We start from the raw sequence: 23,095 nt of genomic DNA, 5'->3' as shown, positions 1-23,095 counted from the left end.
GTATGGCAGTTCCAGGATCTGTGCATCTATGGCTCACCTGTCCCCCAAGGAGCTCAGGGTTCCGCTCCCCAAGATTATCTTCACAACAATCCTGTGAGGTAGGTTAGGCCGAGAGAGAGTGACTGACCCAAGGTCGCCAAGTGAGCGTGGCTGGGTGGGGGATTTGACCCTGGCTCTCCCCAGTCCTAGTTCAACCCACCACATCACACTGGATTCTGAAAGAAACATGAGGAGGAATTTGAATCTCCTTTTCCAGAAGGAGTGCACAGCTGGACTCTGAGCAGTGAGGATATTGCCACACTAGAGCCCTCCCCAGCTTTTTCCCAGGCTGTCTCTTCTCAGTGTCAGCATGGAGAGAACGATAACTCCAGCAAGCAGATGAGAAGAAAATTCTGGGATAGTCTGACAGAACTCAAGTGGTCTTACAGAGGCAAAAGAAAGGAGTGCAGTCTCCTGCGTTAAAAGCGCACAAACAGTACAGAAGCAAATCCCCCTGAGTAACACGGGAACGCAAGAAGAGTCATGCTGGATCAGACCAAAGGCTTCTCTAGCCCAGAATTGGTTTCCACAGTGGCCAACGAGACGCCCCAGTGGGAAGCCCCTGAGCAGGAGGTGAGCGCAAAAGCACCCTCCTGCCTTTGTGTTCCCCAACAACCGCTGCTGGCAGGCTGCCAGCCTCTGATACTGGATGTCATATGCAGCCATCACAAGTAGTAGCCATTGATAGCTTTGTTTTCCGTGAATTTGGCTAATCCCATATTAGCCACAACTACATCTTGTGGTAGTGAATTCCACTATGCGCTGTGTGAAGTACTTCCTTTTGTCTGTCCTGAATCTCCCACTGTTCAGGTTCATGGGAGGACCCCAGGCTCAATTATTATGAGGGGGGGAACATCTTCCTCTTCCCACACTCCATACATCACTTCTATACACCTTGATTATGTCTCCCCTTCCTCACCCTTTTTCCAGCAGAAAAAGTACCAAACATTGTAACCTTGGAACAGAAGAAGAAACCAAGGGCCCATGTAGTCCAGCACTCTATTCCCACAGTGGCCAACCAGATGCCCCAATGGAAAGCCCACAAGCAGGGCATGAGGGCAACAGCACCCTCCTACCCGTGTTCCCCAGCAACTGGTGTTGGGAAGCCTCAGATACAGGAGATAATATAAAGCCGTTACAATTAGTAACCACTGCAGAGGTGCTTTCAGCAGTTTTCTTGCATTCTCTGGAAGTAACTACATGTTCATGGAAGCCCCAGGAAGGCACAATATGAAACACTTGAGAAAAGTCCAAGGGGAGCAGGAGAAAAGGATAAAAGTTACATACCTGGACCCCAAATATGGCTGCCCTATTTGGGATAGCCATTTGTTTTAAAAGAATATCCCAGATCCTAGGACAACAATATGAGGAGCATTCTCTTCTACAAAGAATCACAGCCCTCACATCAGCTCCCTAGATCTCATCACAATACTGCATGCTTTGTTTTGGAAATTCTGGTCCATACACCCCAAAGCCACCGGCAGGCAGAAGCAGCCCACAATGATGGCACCTCTCTCCTTGTTTCAGCTGGTAAATACAGGCTTGCTGGGATTTTTTTTTATAGCATCTGCAGCATCTCATTTCAAAATTTGCATTAACAACAAAGGCTCCAACGCCAGGCCCGTCTTAATAAATTAGCAAGGGCCTATGCTGTATAAAACTTTGAGCTTGTAAAACCAGAGGCTAAAAACACCGCCTTGGCTGTGTCCCACAACGTGAAACATTACTGCACAAATTTTAAAATAGCATCAACATGCAAATTATGGAGCTTAAATGGCCCTGGAAAGGAGTTTGTTTTTCTGTTTTATGGAATGGTGTTTGTTTTTGTTGTTTTAAAGCTATTATGTTGCTTGGATGTAAGCTCAAGACCAACCCTACTTAACTCCCAGATTATATAAGAGAAATGTCTGTCACACTGTTGAGGCTAAATAATGTTGAAAAGTATTCAAAATAAACAACAGTGCTTGGTATTTCCACAGTTACCTGATTGGCACGGAAAAGCCTTGTCAAACTCATTAGGTAAGCACTTTTTTCTGGTTATCTCCCCCCTCCCCCCCCTTTAGATTCATAGAAACACCAGGCATGCAGGGCCAGCCCAAGACAAGATGGCGCCTCCCTCATTCCACATACAAAATCTGACTGGACCGGCAGTTGAATCTTACGCTGGCAATGGAACAGCATCCTCCACCGCACCTGTGTGCAAGATGCCGGCATACAGCATACAGGCACCAGTGGCGCGCACAGCTCTGTCCGCTTCTTGCCCTTCAGCATCTGCTGCCTGAAGCGGCTGCCTCACTCTGTCTCACGGTAGGGCAGGCCCTGCAGACAAGGTAGCTGAAATGGAATCTCTCATGCTCAGAAGCATGCTCCCTTCATCCCAGTGTGGCGAGCCAGCGTGGCGTAGTGGCAAGAGTGTGGGACTAGGAGCTGAGAGATCCGGGTTCTGGTCCCCACTCGGCCATGGAAGCTCACCGGGTGACTCTGGGCTAGTCACAGACTCTCAGCCCAACCCGCCTCACAGGGTGGTTGCTGTGAGGATAAAATGGAGAGGATAATGTAAGCCGCCTTGGGTTCCTTGCAAGAGGAAGAAAGGCGGGGTACAAATGCAATGAATGAATGAATCCCTCGCTTGTGAAATTCGCAGAGGCATTTGGGCAGCCGCTGTTGGGAACGCAACGCTGGGCAACACCGAGTCTTGGTCTGGTCCGTTCTTGATGCGCTTTCCTCCCGGTCTTTTACTAAGCAGTTATACAGCTCACTTATTTAAAGTATTTTAATCCCGCTCCTCGGCCAAAAAGGCTCCCGGTGCGGCTCACATACGACCAGCGAAAGAAGGCAGCCCCGCCTGCGGGCTTGCAGTCTAAGAGGACGCGACACGCAAGGGGGAAGGCACGGGGAGGGCAGAGGAAAACGCGGAAGTCGTTCAGCGGGGCGGATGCAGCGGCCCGGCCGCCCGCGCTCGCCCCCTCGGCGCGGCCTGCTGGAGCGGCTGGCCGGGGGCAGCGCGAGCGGCGTCAAGCGAGGGGGGGGGGAGGGAGGGAGGCTGAGGGGCCTTGAGCGCCCCGAGTCCGCCCGCTCCGGAGCGCCGGGCAGCAGCAGAGGCCGCCCGCTAGTGCCCGCACAACAGGCTGCTTCGGGCGGGCGCGGGCCAAGCGCAGCAGCTGGCGCCCCGCGCAGCGCCGACAGCCGCTCCCCCCCCCCCGGGACGCGCGGCGCGCCGAGGGTGACGGCGCCTGCCCGGCCGGAGTCGCGCGGCCGCCCCGCCCCGCCCCCGGGCGGCGAAAGTCCGGGCTCCGACAGCCCTGGTTGGCCTTCGGCGGGAGGGCGCCCGCGCCTGCCGCGCGCCGATTGGCTGGGCCCGGAGCTGGCGCCGCCTCCCGGGGATCGGGGAGGCCTCTGAATGAAAGAAATTCCGCCGCTCTCATTGGCTGCTGGCCGCAACCCCGGCGCCGCGGCCCGGCCCGGCCCTCGCTCGCTCGCGCGCGCGCGCGCGCAAGGGGCGAGCGGGGGGCGGGGCGCCCGTGGCAGGCGTGCCGGGAGCCCCCTGAAGCCCGCGGGGCTGCTCGCGGGCAAGCGCGCAGCGCGGCGACACGTCCCGAGCCTGGGCGGAGGCCGCTGTTCGCAGGGGAGGCGCAGCCGGAGGGAGGAGGCCTGCCGGGATCGGGGCCGCGCTTCGCCCTCGCCCGGCTCCCCTTCCTCCGTCCAGCCGGCTGCCGCAGCCCGCGCCTTCGCAGGAGCCGGGCCCCGGCCGCGGAGGGGCGTTGCTGTCGGGCGGGCAAGAACCAGCTCTCCCCGGGGCGGCCCGGCCGCCGCGCGAGTCACCGGGTGGCGCCTCGGGCCTCCTGGCGCGGAGGAGGCGTGAGCGGGCCGCGGGCCGCTGGGGGTCTTCCTCCGCTGGGCCTGGGGGCCCTGCTGCAGCCAAGGGGCTTCCTCGGGCCGCAGGAGCAGGCGCCCCGCCCCCGCCCCCCGAGCCCAGGAGCGCTGAAAGATTCGACCACGCTGGAAAGGGGGCTGGAAGCAGGCAAGGCCAGAGCAGTGACTCAAGGAGGGAGGCGACGGGCAGCCTCTTTGATAGTTTGGTGTTTGTGGCCTAGCCAGAAGCCTGTCCTTAATCTGAGACTCCAGGGGCAGCACAATTTTCCTTGGTATGAAACTGCACTGGGTACTTTGGGAGGCCTTGTAATCCCTGTGTTGTTTACAGATATACAAGCAGAGCATAGTAGAAGCAAGTAGTTCCTTCAGGAGGCAGCACAGCCGCCAAACCTGCCTCAGAAGCCCAGACAGCCACTGTTCTCAGGCCACCCTCCAGGGCTGCACCACAGTTTTACCTAAATTCTGCAAATTCTCAGCACACCTCTCTAAATGTAAACAAGAAAACTGGTTCCAAATTGTGCTTTGCCCCTCTCTCGCTAGCTGGAGGGTGTAAACTTCCTCAACTCTCATGGATATTACATTCCCAATGGCTGGAACATCATACTTCTTTTGTTAAAAGTCCCTGGCCATTCATCCGGACAGCCCAAACTCAAGGACAGCCCAAACTCAAAACGCTTCTGTAGCTGAATGACTTGCATATTAACCAACCTCTGTTTGGAACTGATTCCATCTTAACTTCTGTGTGGAAGATGAGAGCTACGCAAATGTCAGATAAAAATCAGTGATACATTTAATTACTTTATGGCCAGCTTAGGAAGAGATTCCAAATGTAAGGACTATTGTGGGCAAATGCTGCATTGCCATCAATGTCCACTAGGAGGTAGATGAGCAGCTCATCCTCTTGGTATGTTTTTGAGGAATCCTGACCTAGACACGCTTTTTAAAACCCTTGCTACAAAGAACCAGGGCAGGGATTAAATTTGACACGTAAGTTAATCAGCACTAAAACCATCAAGATGCACATAAAGCATAAGCAATTTGTTTTCTATCAGCAACACAGAAGTGAAACACTATTCTTTGATAATCTGTTGTGCAATATTTTACTATGCTATTCATAGAATCATAGAATAGTAGGGTTGGGAGAGGCCTACAAGGCCATCAAGTCCAACCCCCTGCTCAATGCAGGAATTAATTATACCTGAAAAACACCATCTAAGGCTTCCTTTGCAAGAATTCAGTAATTACTCCCTTAAAAACCAATGAGGCAGTCTGGCATGGGGAAGTAGGAAAACTTAGTTTTACAAAATAATGTTATATTGTTGTGCCATATATTCTGGACATACGGCACAAGAATGCTTGTGCTTTCTTTTGCTTTTTAAAAAGCAAACCACAGGTGCATACAAATGGAAGTGTATCCACATAATATACAGGGGGTGAATCCATCAGAAACACCCAACGGGAATCATAAGTACTTGCTGATGTGATCGATAGTGCTGGTCAACATAAACGACCAGCTGTGGTGACTGTGAAAATACTATTTCACGCGTCTCTTAGAATCATAGAATAGTAGGGTTGGAAGGGTCCTTTGAGACCATCGTGTCCAACCCCCTGCTCAATGCAGGAATCCAGCAGCAGCAGGTTCTAGAGGCTGCCTTTTATCAGATCAGTCCCTTGTAGAAAGAGTAGTGAAGATTTGATGTTTTTGTAATATCTGAGTTTATTTACAAATATAAATGTTGTACATGGGAGAGCACTGGGATAGATAGCAGTAGTTTTTAAAAGCAGCTTCTCTTCCCCAGCAAGCTCGTGAAGCCTGCCAACGCTTCTTATAGCCAGGCAGCTGCAAAACATACTCTGTCTTCTTTACTGCCAAACTATTTCTCTTCATTCCGATCCAAGCAGGTGTTCTGTGGCCAAGAGCTAGTAGCCACCAGCCATCAATGCTTATTTAAGCAAGCATCATCTAGCCATTACAGACGCTTTTTTAAAACTAAGAAGCCTAGATAAAAGGTCACCCTCAGACTTCGCATAGCTGTAACAACATTTAGTGGTCAACTGAAGTTATTTGGTGCATTTACACAATATGCGTGCACAAAGGACACACATAGCCACATTGAGTGCCATTTTCTTGGTAGAAAGGTGGCGTACAAGTCAAATAGCATAAATGCAGGGTAGGTAGCTATAAGCCAACCCAGATTATCTTGACAACTATAGAGCAGTAGGAGATGTCCCCTTGCTCTGCAAGGTACTTGGGCAGTAGATGGGACAATGTTATTCTCTGCTTTGACATGGCTGTATTGTTTTACTGAATATTTGTGCTGCTGCTTTTGACATTGCACTGGAGTTTGTTTTTTAACAGTTTTTAACTGTTTGTTGCCCAAAGACTTTTGGTTATGGGGTGACAAATATGCCATAAATAAATGCATATAACCCCACTCCCACATCAAGCTGCAACCCAAATTGAGCTAATCTTACAAATGCGCTGGCCCCAACCATATACTTCAGGGGCGGGGGGGGGGGGGATCTGAACCATCCCCTTGTTTATGTAAATGACCTGTTATTGTTTTGGCAAGCAAAGCATAACGCCTCTTCCACACCGTGTAATCACCCGGCATGCAGCAAGGCATGGAAGACAATGGAGGCTTTGTAGTGACTCAGGGCCCACTATCGCCATCCATTTCCCAGCCTCCTAAAGCCCACCAGGACCACAGTGTCTCTGGAGTTTTTAACCCCAGGCAGGAACAGCAGGGACCATGATTGTCTTTAGCCATAACATTCACATAATTCGTAATAATAAAGTGCATCATTAAAAGATTATTTTTTAGTAATTCACAGTAGCGTGCTTACTCCACCGCCTCTTTTCCCCTCTGACAGCAGAAGGCAGGTGCTCTGCATGTCTCTGGATGAAGGATGGTGAAGGCGTCAGAAGACCAGGGACATTTGCCAGCATTATCTTCCTTCCACCAACTCTCTGCGCTCCTTGAAAATATGCAAGGTTTGTAATGGACACAGACATCGTGGCAGTAAGATTGGGACTAGTTTTGGCTTCAGTGTTGCAACAAGGTGTGTGCAGGTTGGATCCTCTGGATGCTGAATAGCTTCCTGGTCTTCTGGGTGATGCACCTGGAGGGACTCCCCATCAGAGCAAGAGGGAGACCTTGGCTGCTTAGAGCAAAGAACCAAGCAGAAGCTGAGAAACTCAGAAAAGGGCAGATAACTGTTCCGGGCTAATCAAGAACCAAGGAGTGAGGACAGGAGGCCTCTCAGCAGTTCCTTCCCCTGACTAGTCCTGGGATGTGTCACTATTCACCCCCTCCAACTCCTTCCAAGCAGTTGGTTTGCAGGCCTGTGCTGCAGCAGTTGTGACAGTCCAGCAACACATTTAAGCTGCGACTGGATGTTGCAGTCACCCAGTGATGGGCAGGCATGTGGGAACCAACCAGCCCAGCCGGCACAACTCGTTTGAGGCAACTGGAGCCAGAATCAGGAGTTGAAACTTTTTCCTCCAAATGCAAATTCAGAATTTCAATCTGAAATTCTTTCAGGTTCTTTTGAAATCTGGTTGTAAGGATTATTAAAATAATAATAATATTAAATCTTACTGATACTTCTAAAATTCAATACTGTTAAGAATTAACTTGTTAAACTCAAATTCATTACATCTTATTCATTTGTGTGTCTCCCCCCCCCTCCCCCGCAACCTTTAAGGCTACAATCTTGTGCAAACCTAATCCCCATTCGACTCAGTGGGAATTATTTTCAAGTCATCATCCATAGGATTGGGCTGCGCAGAGGCAATGTAGCTGGCCAGGGGATTAAATTAAAACATACATTCCAATTTTTGCAAGTAAAAGTAAGTTGGAAGAATGTTTCCCTTTCTCACGGCGCACACACGCATGCAAATTCATTCCTTCTGTAGCAATGTCCCTCTGTCCTCTTAATGCAAAAGCCTATTCATGCATTATGGTGGAATTTGCTTAGAGGAGCAGGTCAGAGCCAGCTAAAGCAGGCGTGCTAAACAAAAAAAGAATAATTTCCCTTCCTTGGGAAGCACAAAGGCAGACAGCCGGGCCTGGCGGCTCCCCGCCCTCCTTCCCCTCTCTATCAGCTGCCTTGGGCAATGAGTTCTGTGGCCGCCGCTCTGGCTGAAGTGGCTGGCGGCTGCGTTCCAGGGCAGACGCCAGCAGCTCCAGCAGAGAGCCACTTGTACCAGCTCGGTAAAGAGGTTCTGCAGTGTTGCGGCCGCACTCTTAAAGGGCAGCAGCAGGAAGGAAAGAACCAGGGAACGCTGCCGACAGTCAGAACCCGTCAGCGCTCTACAGGAGCTATCCAAAGTGACAGCTCCTTTAGAGTTCTGACTGAAACCCCGAGCGGATTCACCAGCCCACTGACATCAGAGCCACCAGCCCCCACTGGTCTACTTGAAGTAGGACTTGTGTTGGATTTCACCCACTGCTTGCCTTGGTATAGTGCGGGGTCCTCTATTTCTATATGTGCCCCTTGAGGTGATCCACTTGAATCTCTGCAGTCCTCTGTTTCTACATGTGCCCTTTGAATCTCTGTAGGAGTCGTAGTTATGTATGTATTTGATTTCTATCCCACCTTTCTACCAAAAGGGACACTCGGTTGCTGAGCTCCAGACTCCCTTCCTTGGAAGCAGATGCCACTGAGTTCCATGGGAACCGCTGCCAAGGAAATGCACGTAAGATTCCCACCTAAAGGTTCTGCCACGTCTTCTGTGGCATGACTGTGCTTGAGTAAGTTTGTGCTCGTATGGGAGTGAGGGTTTCAAGAAGGGCCAGGTTATGCACGGTGCTGTGGCTGCTATTGTGCAAGGCAGACGTTATCAAGCTTTGTCAGCATAGACCCCCTTAACCTGGAGAAGAGGGGCAAGGAAGAAATCTGTGCAAGAGTTCATTAAACCAGCCTGCCCTTCTTTCATGGTCCTGCCCACTGTCAACATTTAGATTGCAAGCCTTGGGGCAGGAACCCATTTTTCCTTATATTGCTCTGTAAAAGGCTATGTACGTAAATGGTGCTATAGAAAGATGAAGAATAACAATGCCAACAGCAGCAAAGTAAAGGCTGTGTTTTTTAACTTGGGGTCTGACCAAAGTAGGACCTTCAGTTTCACAGAACGCAAAGCGCCGCAGAGGCAGGATTGGTTTGTTCACACAGGTGCGTCCATCACTTGACAGATGCTGACTTGCATGTGTTGGCCAGGTTTATCACCACATGGGGAAGTGCCCTGTCTCCTGACATCATCCCCAAACGCAGTTTTTCAGTAATGTCAGTTTACACATTCAGCAACTGTTGGGAGGTTCAAGTCATGAGAAACCAAGTGGTGTAGATACACGCATGAATCCACTCCCAAACCTTCAGGGCTTCTGCACGCTGATCATGCCTTGACTGAGGAGTGCCACGTGACCTCTTGCAGGTGTGGAAAAGCCATCATGGGTTAGTCAGCACAAAGATGTTCAGTGGAGCCCCCCTACAGGTCTACAGGAAGCTGCTTTATCATTCCACGTCAGAACGATGCTCTGTTTTGCCTGGAATGGTCTCCCCTGAGACCTTTCCAGGCTCTCCAGCTGGGAGGGGCTATTACCAGGACTTTCCATCTGATCTGTTGAGCTGAGATGGCCAGTGCCCAAGGGTGGCGTGTGGGGAGGGGAAGTGGCATGGCTACAAAGTAGTGGCGGGGAGGGGAAGCGGGACGCTTTCAAAGTGGTGGTTGGGGGGAAGTGGGATGGCTAGGCTGGTGTAGGCTGGTAGCCCCGATGTCAATAGGATGGTGAATCTGCTCCAGGTTTCAGTCAGAACTCTAAAGGACCTCTCCAAGATGCACCTTGGAGAGCTCCTTTGGAGTTCTGACTGGTTCTTAAGGAAACCTGAAGTGGATTCACTGCCCCATTGACATCAGAGCCAGCAGCCTCCACTGGGTCAGGCCAAACTCAAGTGTGTCCATCTGAAAAGAAGTGGAATGGTACCCCCCCCCCCTTCTGAAAGAATGCACTTCTGAATTTTGGTACATTTATTTATTTAGCTCTCTGGCCGGTTTACAAGACAAAGCTGAAAACCATAAAATACAACAACATGGTAAAACATAACATAAAACCATAAGTTTAAAACAGAATAAAACCAATGTAGTAACCAAGATAAAAGCCAGCAGCAGTCCAAAGATCTTTTGGGCAAAAAAAAATGTATATCCCACTTTTTCCTCCAAGGAGCCCAAGGTGGCATACATGACCCTTCTTCTCTCCATTTTATCCTCACAACAACGTCCCTGTGAGGCAGGTCAGGCTGAGAGTCAGTGACTGCCCCAAAGTCACCCAGTGAGCTTCGTGGCTGAGTGGGGACTTGAACCGAGGTCTCCCCAGTCCCAGCTCAACACTCTAGCTGCTACACCACACTGGCTCCGGAGATGCCGGCACTTCTTCAGTCAAAGCCTGTGTCCTGCCACTGCGCTACGACCTCTCCCTGGATCAGCAAGCAATGAGAAATGGAGAGACATGTAGGCATGTGTGAACGCATTAGTGGACATTGGGCCCCAAAGCCAAAAACAACCCCGACATGACATTTTTCCACCTCCATCTTTAGTCTCCCCTATTGTTGTCCAGAGGCCTGCCTGTTACGCGGTGTTAGGGTTTCATTGTCTGCCTGTTTGACTTTCTCTTCACATGTCAGCGCCTGTCCTGTATTTAGTCGGTAGAGCTTGTCCGAGGGCTGGAGACAGGCTGGGTTAGTCACTCTGACCACGGGTCGCCAGTCACTGAGAACCGCCTGAGGTCATTTCCAAAATGCGCCACTCACAATGAGAGAGAATCTGGGCCCAAGAGACCTGCAGGAAATAGAGCTGAGATGGGAGACAGAGATAGGCCTTCACAAAAGAGCACAGAAAGAGTCTCCGGTGTGTTTCGTCAGGCAAGAGTTTCTTCCTCACCAAAGGCTCTCTTTCTATTTTAAGTTTGTCTGCAAGCCAAAAATGGTCATTCAAAGCGCTGAATGGTTGGTTCTCAACCAGCACCATTCAAGGCAGGGGCCTTAGATCAAGGAAATGGAACCACTTTAAGCTGACTTTTGTTAGTGAAATTCCTTTAAGTGACTTCTGGTGGCGGAAACCATTTGCAACTTTTTTCTTTGTCCACTTGGCACTGGAGTCAGTCTGGAGTTGCAGCCCCAATTCCATGGGAGACTGATGGCAACTGATATTTATTCTGGTCCAAGCTTTGGGACCAGCTCAGAGATTTCTGTTAGGTTATTCTGCCTGCAGCAGGCTAAGACCCATGAAGGAGCAGAGCAATATGATCGCTCCGCATCTACAGTCAGGGCTGGTGTCAAGGGCTGGCATGCTTGGGCACCTGCCAGGGACCCACACCCCAGCAGGGGCCTCCTGGCAAGCGCTCCTCCTATTCACCATTGCAACTTGTTTGTCCACCTCTCTCCCACTCCGGCCCACCCAACGGTGGTGGTGAGAAGGAGCAGCAGCAGATGCCGCGGCCTCTGCATTCCCTGGCTCTCTGCAAGTGGTAGCAATGATGAGAAAGAGGATGTGGAGCAAGAGTGGCGAGCGGCTATTGTGGTGAGAAGGGGCACTGAGGGAGGGGCCCATTGAGGGTGTTTTGCCCAAGGGCCCCTGAACACCTGCAGCTGGCCCTTTCTGCCGTCACAGAGCCAGACATGGCTTCGGCCTGTGCGTAGTCCTGCTGAAGTGGCATGAGCGAGCACGTTAGCCAGCTGAAGAAGGAAAGTGCCAGTCCATAGCAGAGCAGCGGCTGAAATGCAGCTACCTAACCTTTAGCTAAGAACATAAGAAGACCTGTGCTGGATCAGACCAGAGGCCCATCTAGAGACATCCAGCGGCGTGCTAGGAGCTGTACAGTGCCCAGGAGCAACATGCAGGTGAATGCTCACTGCCGTGTTCATCACCTGAGCCCTATAGAATGGGTCTAACATGCTATATGTGACTTGTTGCCCAGGGCTACAGCCGGATCAGGGCCATCGACTGGGAGAGAGTAAAAATAAATAAATAGGTGACTTACTTGTACCAACAGAACATGCCATTCTCCATTTTAAAAGTGTCTTGTGTTGCAGTGAAAAACACCCTAGCAACGTCAGCGCTGCTGTTGGGTGTGACGGTGGGGAGTGGTCCCAGCCCAGGTACATTCCAGGGTTTTACTGTGTGCAGAGAAGCGGCTGAGTAGGTCAGAACTGACCCCCTCCCTCGCTGCACTTTGGTATCTGATGGAAAGATCACTCTAGCGTAGCCTTCTGCAGCCACTGACTGAGAGGCAGCTCTCTTCCGGAGCAATTTTCTGTAGCTCCCGTTTGCTGCCCCAGGAGTGGGGTGGGGGTGGGGGAGTTAAAAGCACAGGACAAACTGACTATTGAGTTGAGTTGTGGGGTGTGTGTGAAAATGAAGCTCTCTCTGGTTCTCGTTTCTGCTCAGTGTAGAAGGGCGGGGGGGAATTACCTATGACCTTCACACTGGGGGGAAAAAGAACTCTAACCAGGGTGGCCTGACAGATTAAGAGATTTCATTCTGGATCTGGGATTAGGGACTTCAGTATCTTTGCTAGGGGTTGTGTGTAATTCCCCATTTATACTGTACCAATTTGTGTACCGTTACTCATGTTCTCCATTCAGCTTTCAAGCTTTTATTGTTGTGAAAATGGGCATCCAACTTCGTGTGTGTGTGGTGGTGGTGGTGGGGAACAAACCTCAGAGGCAGAGGTGGGGTGCGAGGTTTGGGGAAGGTCTGAGCAGAACTTCCAGTAAACAGAAAATTAATCTTCAGTTCTGCAAAGCTTTGTCATCCATCCCCATGACCAGCAGAATAAGATATGCTTCTTAAACTGCAGGATTTATACGAGTCTGTCATCTTGATGCAAGAGTCTGAGTCTAAGAGCCCTGCTTAATCAAGACTGAAGGGCCACTGAGTCCACAGAACACTGTTTCCAATGATGAGCAGTCAGATGCCTCCATAAATCCCACAAGCAAGGACGTGAAGGCAGCTGCCCCTCATGCTTTCTCTGTTGACAGCTCCTGGAATGCAAAGGTAGGCTGCTTCAGTCTAACTGACCTGGCTAACAGCTATTGCTAGGTCTGCTCTTCATTACTTTGGCTGGGTTCACACAACACAACAACCCACACTCAGAGTTGAGTATGGGTTGTCATTGAACTGTGGGTTGTTGTTGAACTGTGGGCTCTTGTGTTGTGTGAACCCAGCCATGCTAACAAACCATGGTTTTTTAACCATGAACAACCCAGAGTTCACAACCCAACAACAAACCATGGGTTCTCTTTGTGGGTTGTTCGTGGTTAACAAACCATGGTTTGTTAGCGCGGTGGGGTTCACACAACACAACCCACGTTTCAACAACAACCCACACTCAACCCATACTCAGCCTTAAGCATGAGTTGTCATGTTGTGTGAACCTAGTCTTTGTCTAATCCAGCCTTCCCCAAGCTGGTGCCCTCTAGATGTGTTGGATGGCAGCTCCCATAATCCAATGGTCATTGAGTATGCTGGCTGTGGAGGATGGGAATTGTACCCCCAACACATCTGGAGGGCGCCAGGTTGGGGAAGGCTGAACTGTAATCCTTCTTGAAAGCCATCTCGGTTCCTGGCTATCATGCTGTCCTGCAGCAGTGAATTCACAAGTGCATCTTGTAAATAAGTTTGTGACCACACAGACCACATTCAGACCTATTTATAATTCTCCTTCTTCCTCTTCTTCTCCTCCTCCCCCTCCTCCTCCAGTTTATTGATATGCTCAAAGTGGCTCACAAGAACAGGAAACAAATATATAGGTAGAACAGCAACACATGGTCATAAACGTATTGAAGAGATTTTGTAATATTATATTTAAATCCACATTAGAAAGCTAACTAAAATACAATTAAAATTTCCCTAAACGTATTTATGAAGGGAATATTTCTCATAAGAGCAATCGCAAAAAACATCCACAGTTAGGTAACAAACCTTTTCACTAACTAATCCAAACCACTAAGATATTTATAGGAAAAAAACACATTGCTATGAAAATGTTACAGTTTGAACCACTTATATTCAAGGTCTGCCTTTACAAATATTCCAAGTCCTGGTAGAGTTGCCACATTCTTTTTTTTTAATATAATTTTATCTCCATTATTAATTTCTCTACACAATGACTGGCATGTAGATGGTTTATTGAAATAGCAACAATAACCAGTAGAGGAAAATACTGTTTTTGCAAGGAAAATCATGGAGGAGAGTAAGACAAGGCGGGATGCGCACCATGATGGGGGAGGAAGGCCAGGAGATCTTCGATGCTGGCAGTTGCTGTGGATTCCAGTTCTGCCGCTGCTCTCCATGGCCCCACCCTTCTACCCATTCATGAGTTACATGCTTATGCAAACGGGCTTGTATTTATTTCAGTTTACAGCTTTAGCCATTTGGGTAAAACGCTTTTCATGCATTTTCTACCCCACCTTTCAGGGCACGTTTGAAAAGGGTGATTTGTTGCTTCACCATGAGAGCCTACCACTGAATTAGCAGGAATTCCTCACCAGCTCCCAGTATAACTACTTAGAAGATTAGATACGCAGTCATACTGAACCAGCTTGTTCTGGTGTAACACTGTGCAAGCTTTCAAGTTATTCAGAACTCTTCATCAGGCAGCACTGAAAGATCACAGGCAGGTAGATCCTGCAGGCCCCCTATGCTAGGGCTTAGGGCTAGCACTGGCATAACTGAGTGGCAATCCTATGCGCACCCTACATCAAAACAATAACCATAGAAAAATGGGAGCTAATATGGCAACACCAACAGCCATTCCTGTAGCATCCTCGGTGATTCCACTGCCACCTACCAATCGCAGCATTGTGCACTGATGCTATCCCCACCGTACCCATGCAGGGAAAGCAATCAACAAGCTGTGGTGGCAGAGACGCCACGATGACATCACTGAACACATCCCTCCAACATATAACGCATAAGCAAGCTGCTAAAAATGATCCACAGTGCCTTTCCTGTCAAAGGTCTCCATGACCCAGAGGTTTGGAGGGCAGAAGCTGGTGCTTGTTGCCAGATGTTCCTGGGGTTCAAGTCCCCTGGCAGCCCCAAGACATCAGGCAACAGCCTACAAAAGCACCCTTTCGCCCTCCGTCGAAGCGTTTGAGGCCTGTTGTGGTACCAAAGAAGCCGCACAGACAGTGTCTAGGACTTAGTACGTACCTGTTTGTGAGAGGGGGGCAAGTATTCTGCAAAGAGAGAGTAAGGACCCACTTGCAGAAGGGAGAATGCCCCCTACAGCAGCGAGGTTAACGCTGAAAGGGCAAAAGAGGAATGCAACAGAAGGGGAAACAGGAGATGCAGGTTGAAGCCCCACTCCTGGAATGTGGGGATTTGGCCTTCGCAAGACAAAGCCTGCATACCAGCAACAGTGCAGTTAGAAGGGGAAAGGGGGAGTGAGTGAGACTGGAATCTAGCCACCCGCTCCACCAAGCCACTCCCTAGCTACAGGAGGGGGACCCATGAAGGGGCCTTTTGGCTTAAGCCATGATTTGCCGCCTTCTCTTCCCCTCTCCCAGCTCGTGCAGCACACCCACGGAGCCCAGCACCGAAGGGCGCCTTCGGTGGAGTGGTGGTTCAGTGGAACTTGCACCCCACCGCTTCAGCAGACAAGAGGCGCCTGGTTCGGTGCCTGGTTGTGGGCTTCGAGGAGGGAAGGGCTCAGAAGAGGCCCCTTACGTGGCAGTCCTGCAGCCAACCACAGGGACTGGCAGGCCAGCCAATCATACCCTTGTTTCAGGAATGGGCGGACGCCTTCCTGCCCCACTGTGCCTTGCCTTCTGCCCACCCCGTTGTTCCGTCTGGCCACACCGTTGCCGTCTTCGACGGGTCCGTCGCCAGCATCTGCTCGTGATTTGCACGGTAGGTCTTGTCAGTGGAGGCTGGTGGCTCTGATGTCAGTGAGGTGGTGAATCCGGTCCAGGTTTCAGTCAGAACTTCATGCCTTGGAGAGCTCCTATAGAGTTCTGACTGGTTCTGACTGAAACCTGGAGCGGATGCCGTGCCCCACTGACATCGGAGCCACCAGCCTCCACTGCCTGTGCGGGTGCTGCCCGTCAGAGCAGACCAGGGCTGCTGAAGTTCAGGCCTGTGGCCCAACTCCGGCCTGGCTGGGGTCTCCATCCGGCCCTCTGGGGCTCCCACCCCCTTTGCCCTGACTGCCGATGGATCGGGGCTTCCCTGGCTTTTGCATGGCTCCCCACCTGCCCCATTCCAAAAGGTTGAACTGCTTCTCCTAAGGCTTCTCCTGGTTACTGGCAGTAACAGTTTTAAGCTACAATAGGCCAGCATTTTGAGTATTTTGTTTTTCAATTTTGCCCTGCCCTTTTACCTTTGGGCCTGCCAGTCCCTGGCATGCAGCCCCTGAGGGCTTCTCCGAAATGGAATGTGGCCCGTGGGCTGAAAGAGGTTTGACCCCCCTGGAGTAAGCAGTACTGGGCCAGATGGACAAAGAGATGGACCTGTCATATGGCTTTGTTTCTATTGGTACAGGAACATTTGAACCAGTTTCACATGGGCCTAACACTGATAGACGTCAGCCAAGGTGACCCTGGGGATGTTCATTCTGTGTAAGAGCTAATCATCTTTAAGAAGGAATTATCAGCACGTGCACCAAATTACAGTTTCCAGCGTTCTGGAGTAGGAGGTGGAGATGTGGGCATGACTGTTAAACCCCTTTCAAACCGTTTTTAAGGTGGTTCCATGGTGTAATGGTTGGCAGTCTAGAATCTGAATGCAGTAATCTGAGTTTCACTCTTGGTGGAACCTTAAATCCTTTCTGTTTTTACTGGATCAGAAGAAAATCCTGGAGGATAAGGCCATCAGTGGCAGGCAGTTAGTTGTGATGGCCATGTGTCAGGTTCGGTATCGGAGGCCGTGGCTGAGGAACACAAGCAGGAGGGTGCTGTTATGTTCACATCCTACTTGTGGCCTTCTCATTGGGGCGTCCAATTTGCCCCTCTTGGAACAGAATGGGAGGAACCCCCTGGAGGGTTACAAGCGAAAGACGTCGTTGTTGTTGTCATCATCCTCTGCGAACGAGGCAGGCCGACTGCATGGGCAAAGCCTCATTTGCCAACACCACTAAGAGAAGAGGAGAGTCCCTTGTCATTTCGATAGTCTAGCAGCCTTTCCAGCAAGGAAAGGGGTTAACATACCGGTCCCTACGTAGTCCTTCACTTGAGTTTTTCTGCTGGGAACTTGCTCAAGAGAACAGGCTTAAGGGATCCTGGGAAGATAAGCTTGCGCTGTTTGCAGCTGGGGCAGATACAGGGAAGGGGGGTAGGGCGAGGGTTGAATGCCTTGAAGTAAAAAAACTATATATAATATTCCATTATCCAGTCACTGGCTCCACTGGGCGTCTGCGAGAAACCACAGCCAGGAACCAGCAAAGGTCAGCCCCTCGGAGACGAAGCGTGCTACGTGAAAAGAGTGTAACTTTGGGGGCCTTATCTGGTGCTGGCCAGTTTGATGGAGAGGGTTGGCGTCTGTCTGGTTAAGCTTGATGGCTCCCATTTAACCCCAGCGAAGGCTGCATCAGCAGAATGCCGGCGAAGATAGGCTGGCCTGCTATCTAATCGCGTGCCTTTTAACGTTCGTGAGGGCCTTTGGACCATCCCTTTTACGAGGCTGGGAGCTGCAGCCTCCCTGTATTTTCGCAGGAAAAAACCTGTCAACAGCCACCCTTTCAAGACTTCCCCAGCCGGTTCTGGAAATCAAGATGGGCAGCAGGGCGTGTTATCGCCCAAGCTGGCAGACTTCTCTTCTCCAGTTTCCAGGCGCTGGGCCGGCCAGGCTAGACTCCCTTCTGGAGCCCCTGTGAGCGAGACATCAAGGAGACCTTTTGGAGATAAAGGCCTTCCCCTTGGCCCTCCCCTCGGCAGCTCCTCAGGACGAGCCCCTTGGTTGGGAACCTCCACTCCCAGTTTGTGCTATCAGTGTTGTTTTTTCCAGGGAAGGAGGGCTGCTGGCTTGTGAAAGATTACAAGCTTAAAGGAGCAGGAGGAGTTTTGTAACTCAGCAGATTAAAATTCAGAATTGAGGACAGTGAAATGTGTCTCTATAGCTTTCCTCGCCATGTCTTTTTCATACTTGTTCTAAGGAGCCTCGTTTTCTAAACACACTCAAAATGCTTGTTGCATTTCCCTCAGTCTGCAGAACATATGAAAACCCTTCATGGACACAAGATGTCCCCTCTGTGTGATGGGCAAAGGGCTCTCTCCTGCTCCCTGTTGAGGAGAGGCTCATCCCAAACTGGTTTCCTTGCCGTTGCTTCTCCTGGCCATACCCAAATCCGTGTGCCTTCCCCGACCGAGAGACTCGGAGATCGATTGCTGAGAGTGGGGGTTTAAGCTGGAGCAAGTACTTGGGCAGCCATGAGCCCCAGGAGAGGCAGGCAGGAGATGCTGCAAGAGGCCGCAGGGAGGGAACCCAGAGTGAGCCCTAGTCTTGAGCCTGTCCTCCCGCACCCCCGAATGCCAGCAGCGGATAACAAACGTGATCAAGTACATGGAATATTGGCATACAAAATGCTTTATATCATTTATTATGTAGTAGTTAATTATGATAAATTCATTACTAACAGTGAGTGCTGATTCATGGGCAAAGCTACTTTAATGCAAAAAGGAACATTTTACACTCTCAATAAATTACAAATCATCGTAGTATCTATAAATATTATTTATGATTACTAAAATGAGCGAATGTATCTATTACACTGTCAAAAGAGATTTGGCAATCCTTTACCAGTTTCAGTTTGCTAAAGGTAAGGTATACTTGCCTGAGACAACAGATATAGGCACACAGCTGAGCAACGCATATTTGTGGAGGTATTTCCTAGGCCTTTGGCATGAATTTGGTTTAAGCCAATCAATGTGCAGTTTTGGCCATGGTTGTTGTACAGTCCAGAGTCTTGTGAAGCAAATTCAAACAGGGCTGGGCTGCAGGATGGTGCAGAGGCTGTTGGGGCCTCCTCCTCCTGGGTGCCTGGTGGTGGATGGCTTGCCCCAACCTATGGTCCTCAGCCTAGAGACCACTGCAGCACTCCAACTCACAGACAGGGAATTCCTGGAAAAGGCTTCCTATTTGACTCTGCAAGCCTGAAGAGCTGGTCCATTGGGGCCCTCCATCTTGGGGGTCCCTGGGTCTTCTCTGCACCCCTGCCAGGCAAGAGCAGAAAGCCAGGCTCCTGGCACTGACGAGCCCAGCCTTGGCTAATCCAGAGCCTTCCTCCAGCTTGCCAATGGCGCGGTGGCGCTGGCTGCTGTGGCACACACCTGACTCCCTTCTAGACCCGTGGGAAGCTCTGGGGCCTGAAGCCCCTCCGCGAGGCCCCAGAGTTCACGGTGCAAGCCCTGGAGTTTCCGAGAGTGAGCTCGTTTTGAGTGGCGGGTGAGCCGGGGGACCTGTTTGCCATGAGTGGAGAGCAGCTTGTCCGACCCGAGGCTCTTGTTGCTTCCTAAGCGGTTGCTATGAGCAGGGCACGATCCACATCCTCCCTAAGAGGCGCTGTGCCTGTAGTTTAAATGCACATTCAAGTCATAGAGCAGCCTCCCCCAGCACTGGTGCCCTTCAGATGTGTTGGATTACAGGTCCCATCACCCCCAGCCAGCATGGCCATTGGGAGGCATAGTCCAACCCATCTGGAGGGTACCAGGCCGGGGAAGGGCCTCCTAGAGTATAGACAGGACCAGACATTCATTGCATTGAGCCCCTTGCTGTGGGGGCCGAATTGCTCGCTTGTTGGCGCCGCCCAGAGATCTGCTTCTGCCATTCAGGCCAGAGTCTGCCGCAAGCAGAAAGTGTGGGGGGGGGGGGGCAGGACTGCTGGATCCCACTCCTGGATTCATTTGGCATATCTCGGCCTTTCATCCAGATTTCTGCCTACTGCCCAGAAATTCGCAGGCACTGCAGCAAGCGTTCCCGTCTCATGGCACTGCGTGGGTTATTTGCGCCATGGGGCAGCCCATGGCAGGGGCAGGCACAGCACATGTTTCTTCGACTCTTGGGATTTGTGAACCTTTGAATGGCAGAATATATGGAATATAGGGTGATACACCCCCCCTTTCTCTGTACAAAGAGCAGCCGGCCGATTATCATGCACCTCTCTGTTGGTGCAAACCATGCAATGCAGGGAAGGGTGTGAGAGCTCATTTACCGCTTCATTGGCAGAGCAAACAAGATCCCACATGGCTTGGTCCTGTGCAAAGGGTTAGCACAATTCACAGTTGATGTAATTTATTTTCAGGTCCCTCCCTCTCGGAAGAGTTTTCTGTTTTCTTTCCCATTGATGCATACACATTTTTTGACACCTTACTGAGGGGAGGTCTGTTTTAGACCTGTTTTATTGTTACTTTCTGTTTTAGAAGAAACACCCGCACCCCTCCACACACTCAAAGTTTGGGATGAAGAGGTGTCCATGGGAGCAAATGGAGGGGGGCAGATGTTATACAGAACACAAATACTACACAGCCTTCCCCAGCCTGGCGCCCTCTAGATGTCTTGGACTATAGTTCCCATTATCCCCTGCCAACATGATGGAAGTTGCAATCAGTGCAGGTCTTTCGAAACAGGTATAATATGATCCCGATACCATCCACTGGTTAGCAGCCTGGCTGTCACATTTTGCACCAACTGAAGCTTCTGGACACTCTTCATGGGTAGCCCCACACAAAGCACATTGTAGTAGTCTAGATGTGGCGTAACCAAGGAATGGATAACTGTTGCCAAGCCAGACCAGCTCAGGAAGGGCGGTTATCACCTGAAGAGTTGCTCCCCACCTGCTCCCATTTCCCCATGCTCCAAGATGCATCTCCTAAAGCTCAGCATGAAAAACACCTCCTAAAAATGCAAGTTCCAAGAGGCCCGAGCAATATCAAAAGCAACCACACATGCACACGTCCAAACTGGGGTGCCCTTGGCCTCCAGGCCTGTCAAAGTGCCAGCCCCTTAGGTGGTGACCCTGATGGCCCCTGAGCCCCAGCCGTAGTTCCGTGGGGCTGCTCCCCAAGCCAGTAAGCAAGGTGATGGTAACCACTCGCTCCCCGTCCGCCCCAGGGCAGCCACTCTCCCTTCTTCCCCTCTCACTGCTAGAGTGGTGGTGGTGGCTGCTGCTGCTGTGCAGTGCCCCCCTCTGTGCAGCCACAGGTAGAGCACCAATGCGCAAGAGAGAGCCGCGAGCAGCGCTCTCTTCTGGCAAGCGTCAAGGCGGCAGGTGGAGGGCAGGAAGGGCAGTAAGGTTCCTGGGTCAGATAGAGTCCCCAGTTCAAAGTCCCTTGCACTTCGTAGCACGACGAGGTATATGCTGAGCAATGAACCCGTGGAATTTCTCTCAGAATAAATGCACAGAGGAAACTTCTAATGAAGCTGAGCACATCTTTATCCCACACCTTCATCTAAGGAGCTTGTTCTGGCAAAAGCTCACCCTGTGACTTCCTTGGTTCTGTGGGGGTTCAGACTTCTTCACTGAAATCCAGCCTTGAACCAAATCAGACTATATACTTACCCAGATCTCCTCTGCTACTTCTACCTTCCCTCCCCATCCAGCATCTCTGTCCAGCCTCCAATATCCACGCATGGGCATAATATTATTAAAGGTGCACACATGTAAAATCCAATCACATAGGCCTAGATCATGTGACTGATTCCCAAATGTTATGTGGGCTATTGACTGTGTGATCTGAGCCTAAGGGCTTCTCCACACAGAGCTTTTATCCTGCGATTGAGATTGGTTACTCATGGAAGATTGCGGGTCCTTTAGAAGATGTCATCAACCTCCAGAGTGTCTCCTGAATTAAACGAGCTTCATTCCATTTTTTAGAAAGATCGGAGATAGTGAGCGATCAGATTACAGCGCATTGAGCTTACTCATGAAAGGAGGAAATCCTGCAATAAGAGGAGCTAGACCACAGCGCCATCTAGTGGCTGTATAATGAAACCTATAGAGCACGCAGATAAGGGGGGGAAGGAGGGGGAAAGGAAGCCTGAGTAAAGGGAGTCTGTCATCATCCTGCATTTAAAACAGAAGCAGAAAGCCCTGTTTTAAATGCGGGATTTTAGGCTGGTGTAGAGATGCTCTAAATGAGTTGGATGTTACATGTGGTCATCCTTAAGAACTTTTACACTAGGGCTGTTGAACCTCTTTCAGCCCGAGGGCCAAGTTCAGTTTCGAGGAAGCTCTTGGGGGTTGCATTCCATTGGTGGGCTGGGCAGAAGGCAAAGGGGATGGGGCAAAATACCGACAATTTAGCTTGAAGTTCTTTGTGCCAGTGACTTAAGCCTTAGGAGAGACACTGCAACCTTTTAGCATGGGGTTCTAAAACTGATTCATTCCTGACAGTCTAAAACTGTCAGGAATGAATCTGAGCATGTGGAGATGTCTGGCAGCTCAGATTCAGATTCAGAAAGGGAACAGCTGAAACGGGGGGAGGCTCTCTCCCTAGTGAGCCCAGATACAGCGAGACTGTCTTCCCAAGACCTTGGCACACCGGTGGCCCAGCCTGCATGTCTCCCCCTTTCTTCCACCATGAGGACCCAAGTTTCAGAGGAGGAGCGCGAGGGGTGTGACTTGAGGGATGCCAGGGTCCATCACAGAGCAAAGCGGGCAAAGTTAGGGGCAGGGCTCAGATGCTCCGCCAGGTTGGCCACTCATGGAAGCCAGCGTAGGAGGGAGCCACCCTAAGGGAGCAGCTTCCCTGCAAAGCAAGTCTGGCCCTGAAGTTCTTGCTCAGACTGCTGGCAACTTCTCTAACTTCCACTTCATCTCCTCTATTGGTATTCGTAGATGTGTGGATTAGCTGGTTCTAAGAGTGGGACACAACTGAATGACTGAACAACAACAAATGCAGTCTGGGAGTTTCCTAGAACCTGCATTTTTAAAGAAGCTAGTTATTAACTAATAAAGTAGTGTAGCTCGAAGCCTTGTTTCCTGGAGTGTATGGATTGCGAAGGGGGAGGACAAAGGAAACGTAATAAAAAATGTGCAAAAGATGGGAAACCCCTAAACGACTGGAGGGGGGGGGCGTGGCCATCTAAAGAACCCCAGAGAGCCAGGTTGGGACCTCAGGCAGGCTGGATTTGGCCCATGGGCAAAATGTTCATCACCACCAATACACACCCTTGCACCAGCATCAG

The 23,095-nt window shown here is 50.7% G+C and overlaps 1 protein-coding gene across 1 annotated transcript; it reads left to right on the top strand.

Annotated features, from left to right (window-relative positions):
* The first annotated feature begins 522 nt into the window (after positions 1–522).
* LOC146337299 (uncharacterized) lies at positions 523–18,638 on the top strand. The gene is made up of 8 exons (XM_084816381.1): positions 523–612; positions 2,308–2,369; positions 2,838–3,052; positions 3,098–4,184; positions 6,787–6,907; positions 8,529–8,614; positions 12,771–12,967; positions 17,306–18,638. Exons 1-5 carry the CDS (start codon positions 523–525, stop codon positions 6,827–6,829), a joined length of 1,497 nt encoding a protein of 498 aa, XP_084672507.1. The 3' UTR covers positions 6,830–6,907; positions 8,529–8,614; positions 12,771–12,967; positions 17,306–18,638.
* Positions 18,639–23,095: the final 4,457 nt, after the last annotated feature.

This window comes from Heloderma suspectum, chromosome 11 (genome assembly GCF_057233095.1).
Source record: "Heloderma suspectum isolate Gila_16-S chromosome 11, 16-S_ref, whole genome shotgun sequence".
NCBI classification, from domain to species: domain Eukaryota; kingdom Metazoa; phylum Chordata; class Lepidosauria; order Squamata; family Helodermatidae; genus Heloderma; species Heloderma suspectum.
This window is presented reverse-complemented; position numbering and strand designations above follow the sequence as displayed.